This window comes from Balaenoptera acutorostrata, chromosome 7 (genome assembly GCF_949987535.1).
Source record: "Balaenoptera acutorostrata chromosome 7, mBalAcu1.1, whole genome shotgun sequence".
In the NCBI taxonomy this organism is placed as follows: domain Eukaryota; kingdom Metazoa; phylum Chordata; class Mammalia; order Artiodactyla; family Balaenopteridae; genus Balaenoptera; species Balaenoptera acutorostrata.
The window spans coordinates 58,059,708-58,079,288 of NC_080070.1; the positions used below are offsets into that span (position 1 = coordinate 58,059,708).

At 40.7% G+C, this 19,581-nt stretch overlaps 1 protein-coding gene across 6 annotated transcripts in view; it reads right to left on the reverse strand.

Annotated features, from left to right (window-relative positions):
• The window catches only part of CDK6 (cyclin dependent kinase 6), a 237,502-nt gene that overhangs the window by 117,692 nt on the left and 100,229 nt on the right, over positions 1-19,581 (reverse strand). For all 6 annotated transcript variants that reach the window (XM_057550531.1, XM_057550528.1, XM_057550529.1 and 3 more), the window contains one exon: positions 6,378-6,545. In XM_057550531.1, the coding sequence (XP_057406514.1) occupies positions 6,378-6,545 (168 nt within the window). The remainder of the gene's footprint in view (positions 1-6,377; positions 6,546-19,581) is intronic.

A 19,581-nucleotide genomic window follows, 5' to 3' on the forward strand; every position in this document is an offset into this window, starting at 1 on the left:
CCCAAGCCGGGGCACAAACCCTGCCAGGTCCCCATAGTAAATACAACACGCACGAAGAAGAAACAAGCATAAACAATTTATTTTCTCCTGTAAAAGATGACATTGTTCTCTGATCTCTGGTCCTGCTTCACTTTGTCAACTTGGTGGTGCCAACTGGGTGCTGTAAAATGAACTATTCCAAACAGAAACAGAGAAAATAAGCACAGACTGCATGATGTGCACATCCGTGGGGCCCGCATCCAGGCAGGTTCTGAGCGTAGGGGGCTGGTGACCTCTGTGAGCATCTCACATCCCGGTGTGGGTGAGCAGGGAGGGCTTCCCTGACCCCCAGCCCACGAGGGCTTCGGAGTCACAGGGCCTCATAGAACTCTGTCCCTTTCCTTTATTGCACTTATCTCTGTTTCTAACTATACATTTCTTTGTGTGACTGTTTGATCAAGATCTGTTTCCCCACTGTGATTATGAGCTCCAGGAGAGCAGAGACCTTGTCTGCTTCGATTCACCATGGTCCCTCAGGTTCATTGACAGTGCTTGGCTCATGGAAGTGATCAGTATTTGTTGACTGAATGCCACAACTCCATTTCATTAATTTTCTACCCCAGGATTATCAAAAAGTTTCTGAATCCACAAGGTTTCTTTAATGTTTACTAAACGCTACCAATGCTGGCATTAGAAGAGGAAACCATCTATTGCCAGAGGCATAAGGAGAGGATGTAAGCAATTTGTTTTTTTGTGATTCTTGTGGTATTAAATAAATGAGTGATTTTAAATAAGGCAATTTGGGGAATCTTATCAGTTCCATATAAAAAAATCCCTGAGTGAACTTTTATAATTTGTAGAGCTGTCAAAAGTCTTCCCATGTTCACTATTTACTTGTTATCTTTTGATTATTTCTACAGAGTGGAAAATGTTTTCATATGAAGACATATGTCTTTTAATAGGAAAGACAATATGGAAAAAGAGAACTCTGGCGAAGGAGAATGTAATTCACTTAGTGAGAATTTTACTAAGTCACTGAAAAGACAGGAGAATATTCTCACTCTTCCATTATGGTACAAAGTGGATTTTTTCTCCGAACTGTGTGTTAGGCACAGGCATTTGGAGGAAAAATGCTAATTCTCTCCTTTGTCTAATGATTGTATAAAGGCCCTCCAAAAAAACACTGAAAAGTCACTGTAATACTGTTCACTGCAGAACAGAAATTGGTTTATGGCAGGCCAATCCTGGACTTCATCCCAGCATGTGAAGTTACTGAGGCCCCAAAAGGAATGACCTCATTTTAAGGTGCAGCCTCCTCTCTATCCACAGGTGGCTTCACGGGGGCTGTCCTGGGGAGTGACTGGTTCTAACTGCACGGGCGTTGGCAATTACATCTGGATATAAAAACGTCAACCCTGGCACTGCTCTGAACGGCCCCCAAAGTGGTCTCATGTCATACAGTGAGCATAGCACGATGCGTGCGCTGTCGTGAACAGGCACTTGGATGATTTTAAGGGAGCAGATACACACAGGAGTGAATCAAGAGAACACTTCATTTTTCCTAAGCAATGATACATTTAGGAGAGGTTCCAGTATTCGCAACTGTGGCAAAAGAAGTTTTATTCTGAGGTCTACATAAATAACAAGTTAACCAGGAGGTACAAGTTCATGCCTCAGTGTTCTCCACTGTGTCAAAATATGACATGAGCTAGTTGTTTTTTAATTACAATTTTAACAAGACTTAAAATATGTTTCAAAAAATGGACTGTTGAACATTTGTGGAATCTCTGCATACCCTTTGTAGAACCCAAGAGGTCTACAGAACCTAGTTTGATACCCTCTATGAAGTACTGGATCCCACTGTGGGGAGAAGAGGAAGGGAAAGGGGATGATGGGCGAGAGCCAGAATATAAACATTAGTACTCTCCAAGCCATTTATAATCTATTTGGTGAATTCAGACTTAACCTGGTTACAAACTGCTCGTCTGAGTCTCAGTTTCCCCACTTTCAAAATGAGATGGTTGATAAGGAGTTCCCAAACCACCAAATCCAATGGCAACAGTATCACCCTACATGCTGTATGGGTCAGTTCAGGAAAAAAAAAAAAACAGGGATTTTTCATCATAAACAGAGAAGTCAAGACCTGCTCCCTCCCTGAGCTGCTGTTCATAGGGCTTCATGATGATCAGAGTCATCGTCGGGCTGCTGGTGATGGGCAAGGCTCTGCTTCTATGACTCTCCCTGTCAGACGCGGGTGTGCGATTGGGTATGACCCAACCTGCCCGCTCAGAGGTTGGTCTCTACTTCCCTTTCATATTGACAGACAAAAATGAGTTGCACTACACACTGCATCCAACACGGGAACTTCTTAGAAATGTTGACTTGAGAATGACTCTCAATACAATTTTAATTAGTTGTATAGTCATTCTATTGAATAAGCATACAGAGGCAGACCTCAGAGATATCGTGGGTTGGGTACCAGACCACACAATAAAGCGAATATGGCAATAAAGCGAGTCCCATGAATTTTTTTGGTTTCCAGTGCCTATAAAAGTTGTGTTTACACTATACTATAGTCTATTAAGTATGCAATAGCATTAGGTCTTAAAAAATGTACATGCCTTACTTAAATAATACTTTATTGCTAAAAAATGTTGCCTTCAGCAGCACATAATCTTTTTGAAATAGTAATATCAAAGATCTCTAATCACAGATCACCACAATAAATATAATAATGAAGAAGTTTGAAATACTGCTAGAATTACCGAAGTGTGACACAGAGACATTAAATGAGCAAATGCTGTTGGAAAATGGCGCCGTGATGCAGGGTTGCCACAAAACGTCAATTTGTAAAAAATGCAGTGTCTGCTAAATGCAATAAAATGGTGCGCAATAAAACGAGGTATGCCTGTATTCTTGAAATGCATCTGCCATAAAGATTTATATAATCACATCGGTCATGTTCGTACATGTCACTTATGTGCAATGGAAAGAAGCTCCCTCTAACCTGTTCTCTGGTTTTCCACAAATGTAGTTATTTCAATACAGGTCACAGAAGTTGATTTTCAGGGTTTCACAGAAACTCTTCTGATAAGTAGAACCCATGCCAGGCATTGAGTAACAAGCCCCACTTCCCTTCACATCCCCAGCTCCTCCCTGCAGGACAAGGGGCCTCACGCAGTGCTTACGGCCACCCCAGTCTGTGTGTCCCCGTTCTGCCCGATGTCTGCAAACTGCTGCCCCTTATGCATGGGGTGAGGACACAGGTGGCCCAATCTGCTGTTAGGAGGAAGGACTGAGAAGAGCCCGTGCGGTTCCCATTTAGTCAGGGAATTCCAATGCCCTGAGTGCGGCTGGGTGTCAGGCACCCTGGATTCTGTGCCCCATCAAGGGAGGCAAGGCAGGAGCAGGGCCAGCACAGGCTCCTCTAAAGCATGAAACCCAGGCCAGGGGCCCGTCCTGCCTGAGTCTAAGGCATTCACTGTAGCCATCCACATCTTGATTCCACACCCTTGAGAGAAATAGGTATAAACAACACTTCCTCTCCACGGGTACATGTGCACTCTGACTGTATACTGAGCAGCAAGAGCTCAATACTCCCTAAGGGCACCTGAAGGTCACGCAAGAGGCACCCAGTTAAGGGCACTTAGCCCTCCCTTAGCAGATGAAGACAAGCCGAGTCGTTTGGCCCTATGTTATACCAACTACAGCCACAACTAGAGTCCGGACTTATGATGACTGTCCTAAATTAATTTCTACCCCAAAGGCCAACTCTTTCAAGGAGCTTACAGCCTGATAAATAAAACCCCGACATAATTACAAACAAGATAGAAAGCAGTATTATGAAAGACATTAATAAGACGTTACTCTGGAAACAATGAGGGAGGACGGGGGGATTAATTTCTGCAGGGGGTACCAGAACGGGACATTTGAGTCAGGCTTTGGAAGGTAAGTATTATATTATTAGCATTTCTCCTGGCTGCAAAATGTCAGTTTCGAATCAGTTAACTTGTAAATTTCTTTAACATTCCACAAATCAAGTTGATTCCCAGTTCCTGTATGACATAACCCACTAAAAAATGTGTATTTCCAGGAAGTGGAATGTAGTCTTTTTCTCTTCAAGAAATACAAAAAATAAATACCAGTTCAGTCTGAAAAAACGGATTCCAGGCCTTTATGTGTCACTGTGTGTACATAAACCAATGTATCACTATAGAAATGGATTCTTCCTTAAAAAGAAAAATAAACAGTGGGAAAAAATTTTAATGTGGTACCCTACAGGAATCATATTCTTTATTATTGACATTAAGTTCCAACTATGACTCTTTCAAATAAAGTCTGAATTTGTTCCAGTCTTTCCCAGTTGCTAATATTTTTTACTTTATGTCACATAAGAAATACAGAGTATGCAATACACACTAGATACTGAAAAATCAGGTATTTACGACTGCCTTTCCCCTTTTCTGTATGAAATCATTTGTCTCCATTTTCCTGTCTGAACATATCAACTTTCAGCAAGAATGGAATGTTAATTGGTGTTACGCACAAGCTGGGCTATCATTCCTCACATTTAATAAGAAAAAAAAAAACAAACTCAACTGGGTTTCCTGTTTTTATTTATGGTTTTCAGTGCCCAGTTGGGGGGGATCAAAATACAGTGTCTCAGTTATGGCTCATCCTTCCCTCAATTAATGTACCGAAGGAGACTGGTTCCTTCCATCTGCTCCCCTGATGACTGCCCGGATTGCAAAGCCTATTCAAGCTTCTCCCCAGGGCCCTGAAACAACATACGAAACTACTTCCTAGGGAAGCTGCAGCCTACCTCACCCTTCCCACTGGGGAAACACACAGACTCAGCCCTTTCTGGTGTGATTATATAAGAACACAAGGGCTTACTTGACCCAGCCCAAATCGGAGATTTATCCTTTAAACACCATCTTGTGTCCTGTCTTCTCAAAAGCGACGGTGTACGTTGGGCAAAGAGGAAACAAGAATGATTTATCTTTCAACAATAGTGACACATTCTAAGGAATTCTCTGTAAAAATTCTGATGCCCTAGGTAAAGTATATAATGTTGGGAAGGTACGTGATCTTACACATCCAGGTTCTAGTATCCGTATTTCCAGGGTGAGGAAGCAGAACACTTTTGCAAATTGAATGTTTTTCTAAGGCAAGTTATCTCTCTTAGAGAATTTCCAACTCCCCTCCTGAATTTCTACTTCTCAGCTGAGGCATTACTGGAATTTGGGGAAACAATTCTTTGTTGCGCAGAATATTAGCCTCCTTGTAGCCACTACCATCCCCCAAGTTGTTATGATGACCAAAGATGCCGTCACACATTTCTCAACAATGTTTCCCCCTCCCCCCAGCGCAGTGCTGCCCTTAACTGAGAACCACTTTGAGGCTAAAGATGGACTATATGTAGAAAATGGCATACTGACCCAAGAAGATTCTTTTACTTAAGGCATAATATAATGCTTTGAGGGCATGGTTGTAGTCTTCAGGGAATCAAAGGGATTCTCCATATCAACCTCCTGCCCCAAATAAGTAGCACAGCAAAGGAACATTACTTGGCTTTAAAAAAAAAAAATCTATGCGTGAATTCACTGCATGGAAAACAGGTCCTTCAAAGACAAGGGATATTAATGCCTGCTTCCAGGCTCCTCTTTGTATATTTTGGGTGCACAATTTTATGAAAATTCATCTCAGAAACAATGAACTATAAGGAGAAATAGAAGGTAACCAGAGCCAGTAGCAAGTATGGTTTTGTGTCTGAATGAGACAAAAAACAGAATAACTGTCATTCTTTGCCAAAATAGAGCCTTTGGGTTTACTCTTTGTATTTTGGCTTGGATGAAGCCTTCACCTGGCAGGGTGGTGCTACTTGTTCACGGATCATCCAAGTTCACTGTAAATTTCATTTCTTCACAGTCCGTGCACCACAGCTTCACAGGAGTGCTTTCACACACCTGTGCAGGTATCTGGCTGTTTCTCGAACTAGGATGCTGCAGACAGGTCAACATTCCTGGTGCTCTCTCCTCCCTGACCTTGAGCTATGTTTCCCTAGACACTGTATAAGCAGCTCTGAAAACAGTGGTTATGGCAAAAAGCCATATGGCAAAACCATTTGGAAACTTGTAACTGATTCCTTTCTAGTGGCTAAGAAGCAACCGTCTATTTCTGCAATGGGTTCTGTCCACAACAAGCCCAGCCCGGATATGTCTGTAGTTGTAAGCATAACACTTTCCTCCTACTGCCTGCTATATAAAAAGTGCAAAGACACTCTGTCCACCAACTGACCACGGGCAGCAATAACATCAGGGGCCTGGAATGGGGGCAGTTTGTCATTCAAAAGTAGAAAACTAAGTTTAATGAAAGAACAGCACTTTCTCACTCACCACTGAGGTAAGAGCCATCTGAAAACTGTAGATGCGGGCAAGGCCGAAGTCAGCCAGTTTTATTTGTCCATTGCTGGTCACCAGAATGTTCTGTGGTTTTAGATCACGATGTACCACTCGGTGAGAATGAAGAAAGTCCAGACCTCGGAGAAGCTGAAACATCATATCCTAAATAAAACCAAAAAAGAAAATCAATCAATGGTCAAAACAGAAATTTAACATGCTGAATCCTCAGCACTTAGAAAAGTGCTTGGCATATAGAAGGCATTTCATAAATATTTGCTGAATGAATGAATTTGTTTCCCCCTACTGCTCCACTCTCCCATTTTCAAGATCACTACAAAAAATTTCACTCTTGACCTGTATTTCATTAATGAAAGGATGATTTAAAAATAGTTTCAGATGGCATAGGAAATATTCTGGAAGGATATACCCCAAACTGGTGTCCATGGTTAATGTTGGGAAGAGGAAGTAGTTGGTGAGAGAGGCACACTTTTTACTTCATATACTTTTATATGATTTAATACATGATTCCAACAATTAAAATCCAGTAAACAATGATAACATCAATGGTAGTTCTTCTTATTATTATAGCACCTATTACTTAGCAGTCACTATGTGTCAAGCATTGCTCTAAACACCTTCTCTTTAGTAACACACTTAGTCCACACCACAACACTGAGGTAAACAATATTATTGACCCATTTTACAGGTCAAGAAACTGATACACAGTAACTGTATGTAATTAGCCCAAAGTAACACTACTAGCAAAAGACAGAGTCTTGATTCGAACCAGAGTCCAGGAAAACTGGATTCAAATCCCCAGTGCACTCCTTCATTAGATCAAAGGCTGAATGAGCATGGAAAACCGGGTAAGCCATTTAACCTCTCCAGGTCTCAGTTTTCAGGTCTGTAAAAATAGGAAAACCTACTCCATAGGATCACTGTTTGTAAAGCACTGACAGTAGTCGGCATTCAATAAATGGCAGCACTTACTGCTGACAGTATCAGCTAGCATGGAGGAGGGGGGCATTCAGAAAATAAACCAATGTCACATCTTCTTCTAATTTTACAGCTGATAAAATCAGATACAAAATTTAAAACTCGGAAACTGTCTGAAAGTAGGAATTTAAGATAGTGACCATGAGGGCTTCCCTGGTGGCGCAGCGGTTGAGAATCTGCCTGCCAATGCAGGGAACACGGGTTCGAGCCCTGGTCCGGGAAGATCCCACATGCCGTGGAGCAACTAGGCCCGTGAGCCACAATTACTGAGCTTGCGCGTCTGGAGCCTGTGCTCCGCAACAAGAGAGGCCGCGATAGTGAGAGGCCCGCGCACCGCGATGAAGAGTGGCCCCCGCTTGCCGCAACTGGAGAAAGCCCTCACACAGAAACGAAGACCCAACACAGCCATAAGTAAATAAATAAATAAATAAAATTAAAAAAAAAAAAAAAAAGATAGTGACCATGATATGGCCCTCTGAAATCTGGGGTTAATAAGACTGACCTACCCGCCTCCCCAAATATTGTGAGAATGGTGTGTAAAGGGAGGATGGAATGATTTTGTTCATATAAAGGTTAGAGAAATGATTAGGCAGCATCAGGGGCTTCAGAGCTGGCAGGGGCTGTGAGGACACTTGTTCATCAGCTGGACTGTATTTGGTTATTGGTTTACAGTATTGGTATTTCCTTCAGGGAGTTCTGTCTTTATATCCCAGCTTATTCAAAACCAAAGCCTTAGTTTTCCACCTATAAAAAGGAGAAAACAGGGGCTTCCCTGGTGGCGCAGTGGTTGAGAATCTGCCTGCCAATGCAGGGGACACGGATTCGAGCCCTGGTCTGGGAGGATCCCACATGCCGCGGAGCGACTAGGCCTGTGAGCCACAACTACTGAGCCTGCGCGTCTGGAGCCTGTGCTCCGCAACAAGAGAGGGCGCGATAGTGAGAGGTCCGCGCACCGCTATGAAGAGTGGCCCCCGCTTGCCGCAACTGGAGAAAGCCCTCGCACAGAAACGAGACCCAACACAGCCATAAATAAATAAATAAATAAAAATTTTAAAAAAAAGGAAAAAAAAAGCCTTACCCTGTTTGTTTAAAAAAAAAAGGAGAAAACTGTGCTTACTTTTCATAATACGAGATTTAAATGAAGTAATGCACGTAAAGAAGTAGTTTCTGGCACACGGTTAGCATTCAACAAATGATAATCGTTGAAGTGTCCCGTTTCCTGAGGGAGACAGAGTAACAAACAACTAGAAGAAAATGTGGCCAGTGCCGCAAGGTCAGTGAACAAAGCACTAAGCAAGTGTGCAATGACACAGGTGTACTGGAATTCTTTTTGAGCTCCACCTAAATGGATCTGATGAACTGGCTGGGGTTACCTTCTAAGTTTCCAAAGATGAAAACTCTGGAGAAGACTGCACTGTTGAGGGACAGACAGTCCTTCAAGACTTAAGAACCACTGAGAGTAAAACAACTTGGAATGAATAAACATTCAAAAAAAAAAAACATAAAAAAAACAAAAAAAACATAAAAACATAAAAACATAAACATAAAAAAAACATAAAAAAACATAAAAAAAACATAAAAAACATAAACATAAACATAAAAAAAAAAAAAAGTTGGTTCTACATAAGAATTACCACTCTTTAGATTTTATTAGGCTACTTAAAAATTTTTTTGGTTAGCAAACTGGGTTTTCTTTTAAACCTATAATATCCAGCTACAATTAGAGTTTTGAACTAGTGAGACTTGAGTTAACGATTTTTTAAAAAATTGCCAAAAATCTCATTTCCTTCAGTAATTCCATTGCAAGGTAGGTTGATGAGCATTATGGGCTTGTAATAAGTATGATTTGGGGACCCACCCCAATCTTTCATCGGAACACCTAATCTTTCATCAGAATACCTAATCTGAAAAGGGAAATATATTCACCTATGTTAGGAACTCTGGTCACAAATAGAATGAGAACTCTGGTCCCATTTCCTGAGCATTATATGAATGAATCAACTGTAACACTAAACAAGGCAAGAAAAAAAACACCTTTCCTTCAGAATCACAAGCAGTTCTTCGATCAAAGACATTTCAAAGGATTCTCTACTTAAGCTTATCATCTGTTCTATCTCAATTTATAGTATCGTGAGACATACTTTTAAATTAGCTCCTCAAGATTTTAATCTAAATTAATCCGTTTTACACAAGACTCAAATATTTCACAGTAATCCTAGCGATGCAATGCAATGAAACTACGGATACTGCCAATTAAGTTAAACATAGGTTTAAAACCTTTTAATGTTACAATGTACAATTCTGGTATAAAATGTCTAGTCACACTCATGATAAACAGTCACTGGAGGCCCTCAATCTGTATCTTTCTGAAACATGTGACATGGGAGCATGTTTCAACAGGACACCATCATGGAATGAAGTCTGGCTCCCAGTGACTTTAGATGGGGTTTTATCCTTGGCAACTCCCCTAGAAAGACTCTGGACTTCAGTCTGAACACCAGAAGTCTTCAAAGCCTTGTAACAACAATTAGTTTCTCTTAGGTGTTCTAGAGTAGTAATCCTCTTACTTCTTTGAAAACAAAACAAACACGCAAACTGAAAATCTACCTCAAGCTTTTCTAATGGGAAAAAGTTTTATCACTGGGTCTTTTTTTCCAACTACACAAAAGGTATGATTAGTTTCAGAAGCTACTGAAAGGCTTCCCTGGTGGCGCAGTGCTTAAGAATCCGACTGCCAATGCAGGCACACAGGTTTGAGCCCTGGTCCGGGAAGATACCACATGCCGTGGAGCAGCTAGGCCCGTGCGCCACGACTACTGAGCCTGCGTGCTACAGCTGCTGAGGCCCACGTGCCTAGAGCCCGTGTTCCGCAGCCGGAGAGGCCGCCGCGGTGAGAAGCCTGCGCACCGCAGCGAGGAGTCCTGGCTTGCGGTAGGTGGAGAGAGCCTGTGCACAGGAGTGAAGACCCAATGCAGCCAAAAATAAATAAATAAGATAAATAGATATTGAAAACACCAACTTATTCCATACAGTAAATTACAAAGCTGACAGCTCTCAATAGACAATTCTGTATTTTTGGATGCATCTACCTAAATCTAAGTGATGTATTCACATCCTCAAGGTTTTAGCAACAAAAGTATACATCAGTAGCTTATCTACTTAAAAATTAAAAATAAGACATATACAACTTGTACAAGGATAATCATTTTTTTCTCCTTACAATGTGTAAATCACAGTCTTTTCAAATTTTTTATCCAAGTTTTGACAGAAGTGTCTTCATAATGATTTGTTGTTTCTTATGAAGATCTCCTACCCAGTTTGCTTCTTATGCAGGATGTTAAAGGAATCTCACAGATCAACAAAACAAAGGTTTTTTTTTTACACTAAACTGGTAACATGTTGACTTAAGGTAGGGATTATAATTACAGGAATAGAAGTAACAGATCATGTGATGATAAAGTCATAAAGCAGAGGACTACTGACAATAATAAGGGCCAGTCCTGGGATCTCTTTGTTTTTCCTTTTTTGCTGATTACTAACATATCTTTGAAAATTTTAACTGTGGTAAGATACACATAAAATTTCCCATCTTAACCATTTTTAAGTGTATAGTTCAGTAGTAAGTACATTCACACTCTTATACAACCAATCTTCAGAACTTTTTCTATCTTGCAAAACTGAAACTCTATTCTACACCCACTAAATAGCTCTTCACTTCTCCCTTCCTCCCAGACCCGGTAACCACCCTTCTATTTTCTGTTTCTGTGAATTTGGCCACTCCAGATACCTCATATGAGTGGAATCATAACGTATTCGCTTTTTTGTGACTGGCTTATTTAATTTAGCATAATGTCCTCAAAGTTCATCCATGCTGTAGCATGTGTCAGAATTTCCTTCCTTTTTAAAGCTGACTAATATTCCATTGTGTGGATATACTACATTTTGCTTGTCCATTCATCTGCTGATGGACCCTTGGGCTGTTTTGGCTATTGTGAAGAATCCGCTATGCACATAGGTGTATAAATACAAGTATCTCTTTGTGACCCTGCTTTCATTTCTTTCGGATGTATACGCCTAGAAGTAGAATTGCTGAATCTAGTCCCAGGATCTTTTAAAAATCACAGTTCTCCTGTAAAATATGCTACAATATTACTACATAAGCAATGAAGTAGTGAATAACAAAGCCTAGTCCTGGGTAGTCAATCAGGTGGGTTCATTCATGCCCTGGAGATTTCACTCACTCCTTCCACTTTTGCGCTCAAGGAGAATCTGCCTGAATTTACCACATCAAGCTTATTGTACCGTCCACACCGTACTCTACTTCAAAACTTGACAGTGGGCTTCTTCACACTTTCACCGATCAATTCACAATGTTAACAATGGGTCGCAAAGACTGCATTATAAACAGGATCCCCCTACTTCTCACTCTGGTCCTTAGGAGTACCCAGAGAATGCTTCCTCCCGAATCACAAAGGGCAAAACAAATTCTGACAAAGCAAGAGGAAGGTTAAAGCAGGTTCCTTAAAGCTTCGGATTACCTGGAAAGTAGTAATTGGTAAATTGAAAGTAAGTAATAAATGGGAGGACCTGGAGATGAGTCACAAGCCACATGGCAGCTTTGTTCAAAAGGGAGGGGAGGGGAGGTCTAGCTGAGGAAGGCAACACACGGCCTTGGGGCTCTTCAGCAGAAACAAAGGCAAGGCCCCTCCCTCACTGCAAGTGTTGGCTTTCTACTTCTACTGCTTCTATGCAACTGGATGAAAGCATAATAAAAGTGGTTTCCTATATAAATTTTATTAACAAAATACGTAATCTGAAGAGAGAATGAAAAGGAGCCATGTATGGTTCATTCCTGGAAGTGATGATAATGCCGAGTAAGTAAAGGATCAGTCTCAACTAACTAGAAATAAGAAAATCACCACTGATTTTCACCAAGCCTGGAAATATTGTTGGTGTTTGAGGGAAAATGCAATGGCTAAAAAAGAAAGAAGGAATCATTACCTCATCATGACGGCTATTATTAACCCACAGTGGAAAAGTCATTGGGAACTGAAACTACAAATAACGATGTTAATTATAACTTCTTCAGAGCAAGATGTAAAAATCAACATTGCATAAACAAGAAAATACAAAGTATAAGTGACTAGGTTGTTGGCTAATGCCTCAAATGGTTTTTGTTCTAGACACATTGTTTTGTGATCCTTTTAAAATTATTTAACAATATACTGTGGATATTTCCCCATTTTAACACATACTCTTTATAATAAATTTTTTTTAACAGTATGTTTTTTAATGGCTGCATCTGGACAAAATACCTTCATGTCTTTCCCCATTCTCCTTCTCAATTCCCTCTTTTGAGAATTTTCCTCTCACTCTGTACTGCCCTCCTCTCCAAACGAGGTAATGTATTAGAGAAGTTGGTTTTCCACAGAGTGGAGCATATTATAATTTGCCTACTGTAGCAGACATTGTTGGTTGCCAGCCATGAAGGACTGGTCCAAGGCAACCACATTCCCGTTTGCTAGGAATTGATCCAGAGATGGACATGGGACCCAGTCCTGGCTAATGAGACATATGGGCAAGGTTTGGAAAGCATTTTTCTCCTAATAAGAAGACCACTGTAGGGCTTCCCTGGTGGCGCAGTGGTTGAGAATCTGCCTGCTAATGCAGGGGACACGGGTTCGAGCCCTGGTCTGGGAAGATCCCACATGCCACGGAGCAGCTGGGCCCGTGAGCCACAATTGCTGAGCCTGCGCGTCTGGAGCCTGTGCCCCGCGACGGGAGGGGCCGCGATAGAGAAAGGCCCGCGCACCGCGATGAAGAGCGGTCCCCGCACCGCGATGAAGAGTGGCCCCCGCTTGCCGCAACTGGAGAAAGCCCTCGCACGAACCGAAGACCCAACACAGCCAAAAAATAATAAATAAATAAATAAATAAATAAGAAAATCCTTTAAAAAAAAAAAAAAAAAAAGAAGACCACTGTAGAAAACTCTCTGCTGTACTTCCTCCTCACCTCCCAGCTCTCACTCTCCACCTGTGCATCTGACACCAAATGCTACTGCTTGAGGGCATGAACTTGCTACTGTAGCAATCACCTTGAAACATAAAGGGAGACATCACCTGCACACATGGAAATGCCCAAGTGTAATGAGGGAAAGAGTCTGGGTCTTTGATGACACCACTGAATAGCTGAATCAACTTTGGGGCTGCCCACCTCTAGCCTTGTAGTTAGGGCAACAATAATGCTCTAACTTCAAGCCATTTTTTCATCGTGTTGTATAATCTGCAGTTGAAAATTATTCCAACGAATGTAACTTAACTAAAATTATATTAAGTAAAACCTGTTAAGTAAGGTCACAACCTTTCATTTATAGCCCCCCCCCCCGCAACCAAAACGCCCCCCATGGGGTCTGTACCAACATTCTTTTGTTGCCAATTATCCCATCCAAGTGGTTATCCTTTTGTCTTTGAGACTTATACCTCCTTCAATTAATGCTCACAAAATCCCCTTTCTCATTGCTATCATTTGCTGTCAATCCTTCATATTCCTCAGGGACCGTGGCTCATCCTCTCTAGCCCACACTCACCACATTCCTGCCTGGCTTCAGCATCCCAAGAACACCTTAGCTTCAGAGAACTTTGATTTCTTCAACTCCATTCCATTTTGTGCCATCTACTCCCACAGCTAAAACCAGGAATGTGTTACTACTTAACTCTCATCTTTTTTTAATTAAAAAATTTAAAAGTTACTTTAATTACATGTATTTGGATATCAAAATACCACTTAAATTTACATAAACTTATTAGACAGCACAATTAATTAAACTTGGAGAGCAACTTCTTCATGCATCATTCGTTAAATCTGCCAATTCCCTCACGTCTCTGGTTCCATGGTCACTCTATCTTATCCTCTATACAAAGCTTAGTCCTCAATTAGCCCAATTGCTCTCTTTTTCAGCTGTTATACCTGTGTTGCAGAGAGCTGTTAAGGGGGAAAAATGATCACATACACGTCTATTATCAATATGAAGTCAGTCCCCAACCTTGACTACGTTAGTGCCACCAGGTAATCGTACAGGTCCCTAGTTAGCCCTCGCTGTCCCTGTAGGCTAAATTTTCACTGCTGTCCCCTACCTTATCATCTCTCTTCCTTCTCTTAGCACACTAGTGTGCACTCCACTTCTGAGAGAAATATGGACGATCAAGGGAAGGCTATCAGCTCCCTGTGCTCCACCTATACGTTTATAAGCACTGGCGTCTACCCCTCTCCCTCACCTCCTGGTGGAAAAGCTTTCTTTCCTTCTATGCAGTATTCATCTTCTTCCTATGCTCTAGATCTCCTTCATTCCAGCTTCCTTAAGTCCTTCCCCTCGTTCGACTAACCATTCCCCTTTTCTGTATCTGGGACTTCCCTTTCTATTGTCCCTTGACTAGTAAACAACCCAAGCAACCCCCTTCCTTCCTTAGCCAGTGGTCTTGACTCAGCGGTGCGCATTTTCTCATTCCCCATCCACACCGCGTTGCTGCAGTGAATGGAGATGCGGCAGCTCTTGGAAGATCACCAGTAACCCACCTGGCTTGCAACAGCCAACAGGATGTTCCACTCCTAACTGAACCCTGCCATGGCCTTTCACACTGGATCCCTCCCTCTTCTTCACTGTTCTCCAAAATGGAAAGATCTTGAAGTTTCTGATTAGAAATGTAATGCATCTTCACTGCTAAATTTTAAAAAATCAAAACACAAGGAAAAAAAGGAAAGAAATAACACCCACGATTCCTCCATCCAGAGGTAACCACAGTTAACATATTCGTGTATCCTTTCATAATTTTTCTATACATGTATACTCATACATATAGTTATTTTCTGTTTTATAAATGAAATGCTAGTGTATACAATTTTGTAATTGTCTTTTCACATCATAATGTATATTGAACGCATTTGCATGTCAATAAATACAGGTCTATTGCTCGATTTTTTTGATGTGGGCCATTTTTGAAGTCTTTACTGAATTTGCTACAATATTGCTTCTGTTTTATGTTTTGGTTTTTGGCAAAGAGGCATGTGGGATCTTAGCTCCCCGACCAGGGATCGAACTCACACCCCCTGCATTGGAAGGCGAAGTCTTAACCACTGGACCACCAGGGAAGTTCCTATTGCTCAAATTTTTTTTTTAATATTTATATGTTTATTAAGATTTTTCATTGATATCCAACAATTCTGAATTTTCCAGAAATCTATGACTTTCATTTAAATTTCTTAATTTATTAGTAAATAGTGGTTCATGATGGTCATTTCTACATACCTGTTTTATATATTGTTATTCATCTTTCATTTTATATTTTCAGACTTTTCTCCCTTTCTCTCATCAGTTATTTTTTTCCTTTCTTTTTTTTTTTTAAACATCTTTATTGAAGTATAATTGCCTTACAATGGTGTGTTAGCTTCTGCTTTATAACAAAGTGAATCAGTTATACACATACAATATGTTCCCATATCTCTTCCCTCTTGCATCTCCCTCCCTCCCACCCTCCCCATCCCATCCCTCTAGGTGGTCACAAAGCACCGTATTGCTCAATTTTTAATGGTTGTGTGCTATTCTGTTTTTTTAATATACTATCTTAGGCAAAGGTTTTAAGCATTTATTAAATTATCCACTTTTTAAATGCTATTTTTATCATGTTCTATATTACTTGAGCTTGTTTCTGGATTTTGACTCACTTGGTTCAGTTTAGAGTACCTTCTCTTTTAATAATAAAATATTTAGAATATATTTTCATATCAGGTAGGGCTGGTTTCCTCTTCCCATTCTCTGTAAAATGTTCCTGGATATTCTTACATGTTACTATTCTGGACTGATTTTAAGATCATTTTATTGACTTCCCATATCTTCCCTCAAATTCTTTTAGTATTTTTTAAGAAACTATAGATTAATTGGGGGAAAACTGATACTTCTACAATAGTGAGTCTTTCTTTACACAACATGGTATGGTTCTTTTTTTATTCAAGTCTTCTTCTAGGTCCCTCAGTAAAGTTTTGTCATTTTAAAAAATATAATTCCTACACCTCTGAGGCCCCCACTAGAGTGGATCTCACTCTCATCCTTCCTTACATGTACTGTTCTGTTTCCCCACCAATCTCCTTCCTCAAATCCATCATTTACTCTCTGGCAAAGCTGATCTTAAACCTGCAAAGGTGATCTGCAAACCTGAACCTGTCAGATCATTCTCACGCTTGAACACCCTCAGACAAAGCCCACCTAGCTCTCTGGCCTTGCCTCCTGGAATTCCTGTGGACTTCCTCCATCTTCACTCACTCACTGCCTTACGGCCTCATCTTCGGACGAGAATTAGGGTCTGTTTTAATCACTCTTCCTCCACATACACTAGACTCCCAGCCCACTGTATTAACAGGTACCAATAAATGTTCAATGACTTTTTGGAGAGAAGTGAGGCCCAAACTAAATTGAAAATGACCAAGAAATCTATAAAAGCTGTTAGCTTAAAAAGAACTTACTGATTCCTCCCAAGAAGGAATCTTTAGCAGGTAACAAAACTCCAGGGAAATCAGAAAAAAAAACAGGTTTGGATTAGGGCATAGGGACCAAAGAGGCATAGCATATAAATCAGTATTCCTACCTATTAGTTATTAAAACATCTTCCTATGTGTGTTAAGACTTTCAGTTCATTGTATCATAAATATAATACTCCTAGGCCTATAATGAACACATTGTTCTACAGCTAGGGGTATGACTACAAGCAAGTCACATACCCTCTCTCATCCCTAAGAGAAGCATTCTATGCATCAAATCGCTTTGCCTGAGTCATCATGTGGATGCAGAACTGGACAACTGGCTAAGTTTCCTAATAATACTATAATTTCATATTGTCACATCAGTGTTTCTCAAAGTGTGGCGTCTTAATCCCATGCTATTGACTAAATTCTATTTCATCTTCACCTCTAGCGAACTGACTAACCAAGTCCTAACTTTTCTAGACCTCAGTTTTTCATTTACAAAAATCAGGATAAATCCTGCCCTGCCTCTGTGGAACCGAGATATTGGATTGTTTTATATAATATACTTGATTTGTCAAGAATATAATACAAAATTTTAAGTGCTATTGAGCTGGACTGTAAATTCTCTGAGGAATGGGGATGTGGTACACCTTTATACTCTCCACAGCATCCAACAGGGTACCTTACAAAGAGAAATCTGTTGATTTTACTTGATTTGATGAATCACTCAATAGTCTATAGATAGGCATTAAGCTGAAATATAATGACTTCTGCTCTTGGCTCTGCACAGGAGTTATATAGAATATCCTCACTAAGTAAACTGATTCCTGAGTCATTAGTGAAAAGGCTACGCTCCTGCATTGTGGTTTATCCCTTATTCGCTAAGAATTTACTGAATGCTAAGTGGAGGCGCAAAAGAAGTACAAAAGAAATTCCTCTTGGAAGTGTATATAACTTAAGGGAGCCACCTGCACGTGAGATGTAAATTTCCATTTTTGAGGGCAGTATGATTTAAAAGAAAGAGCACTGGATTTAGAGTTGAAAGCACTGGATCTGAATTTTTGCTTACTAGTTACATAATCTAAGGCTGGTCACTTGCAACTGTTGTGGGCCTGGGTTTTCCCATTTATAAAAATGGAAATAATCTCAAAAAGGAGAGACTTAATAAGATACTATATAATATTATACTATATATGTATATATATAGTATTTAAGTAGGATATTAAATATTTAAGTACTTTATATAGTATAAAGTACACACACATAATGAATTGCTACCATTTATTAAAAAGAAATATGAAACCCCTATTATGTGTAAGGCATTGTGCTAGGTGATGTTACTCACACACACCTAAGACAGAGACCCAGGGAGCTCCTGTTTTAACAGGGAGAGAAGACATAGATATGCACCTACACACTTCAGTCAGCATATGGCAAGGACCACAAATGGCACAGGGGCTACAGGCAATGAGTAAGCACTGAGGAGGAAGCAGCATCCCAGCCCATCTTGGCGGTGGGCGACTATTCAGTTTGACGTGGGGAAGCATCTGCCTAGAAGACCACACTGGCAGAAGCTTAGAGGAGGGCAAGTGCTTAGGTATCTGGAGACCAGTAACAGCCCCCAGAGGGGGTGCACTGCTAAATGGGACCACACTGCTGAGAGCTTTGTTGCTGGCCTGGTGCAGGGAGTTTATAGTGTCATGTCTTGAGGTCAACAGAAAACTGGTGAAAATGTGTAAAAAAATGGCATATTATTATTGATATTTTAGTACACAGAGTGGATGGGAGGTGCTGTAAGAAGGCTATTATTCTACTCTGGACATAGGATAGTAAGAGGCTGAACTAGAACATTAGAAACATTAGAAAGGGAAAGAGAGGAAAGGCAATCCAAGAGACAAATGCAATATGTTAGTGTTTGTTTCCACAGGTCAACTTTAGTGAGCCATCTTCTAAGTGCTCTGCTACATCTCCAGGTTAGACGCTAGGTGAACTTGGGCCGGCTATTTAACCTCTACTTCCCCTCCCCTCGCATCCAGCCTTGGTTTCCTCATCTGTAAAATGCAGATAATACCTTCCTGAGGGAGGCTGTGAGGACTAAAAACAATGTGTGAATTTCCCAGCTTGCTACCAGGTTCAGAACTGGGCCATGAAACAAGAAGAGGACCTTCCATTAGCAATGGCATCTAGCAACACCCTAAGTTCAGATCTATCTGGTTTTCTTCAGTTAGGACATGAACAGTCTCCCATCTTCCCAAACAGTCATTACTAAGGTCAAAAAACACCACTGTGTGCGTAGTATACAATCTTAAAAATATTTATTATTTTATTTAAATCAAGTGTTATGTTGCCTGTTCTTAATTCTGAAAGTCTAAAGCTTGCTAGCATTTTAGGGTGTCTAGAAGGGTCCTTAGAAGTCATCTGTTATTATTCACTGAGTGCATTGTATGTCTCTCTTTGTATATGACCCAACTTTCTAAGGTGGTTTTTTTATTTTTATTTTTTATTTTTTATTTTTGGCTGCGTTGGGTCTTCGTTGCTGCATGCGGGCTTTCTCTAGTTGCGTCGAGCGGGGGCTACTCTTTGTTGCGGTGCGCGGGCTTCTCATTATGGGGGCTGCTCTTGTTGCGGAGCACGGGCTCTAGGCGCGCAGGCTTCAGTAGTTGTAGCATGCAGGCTCAGTAGTTGTGCC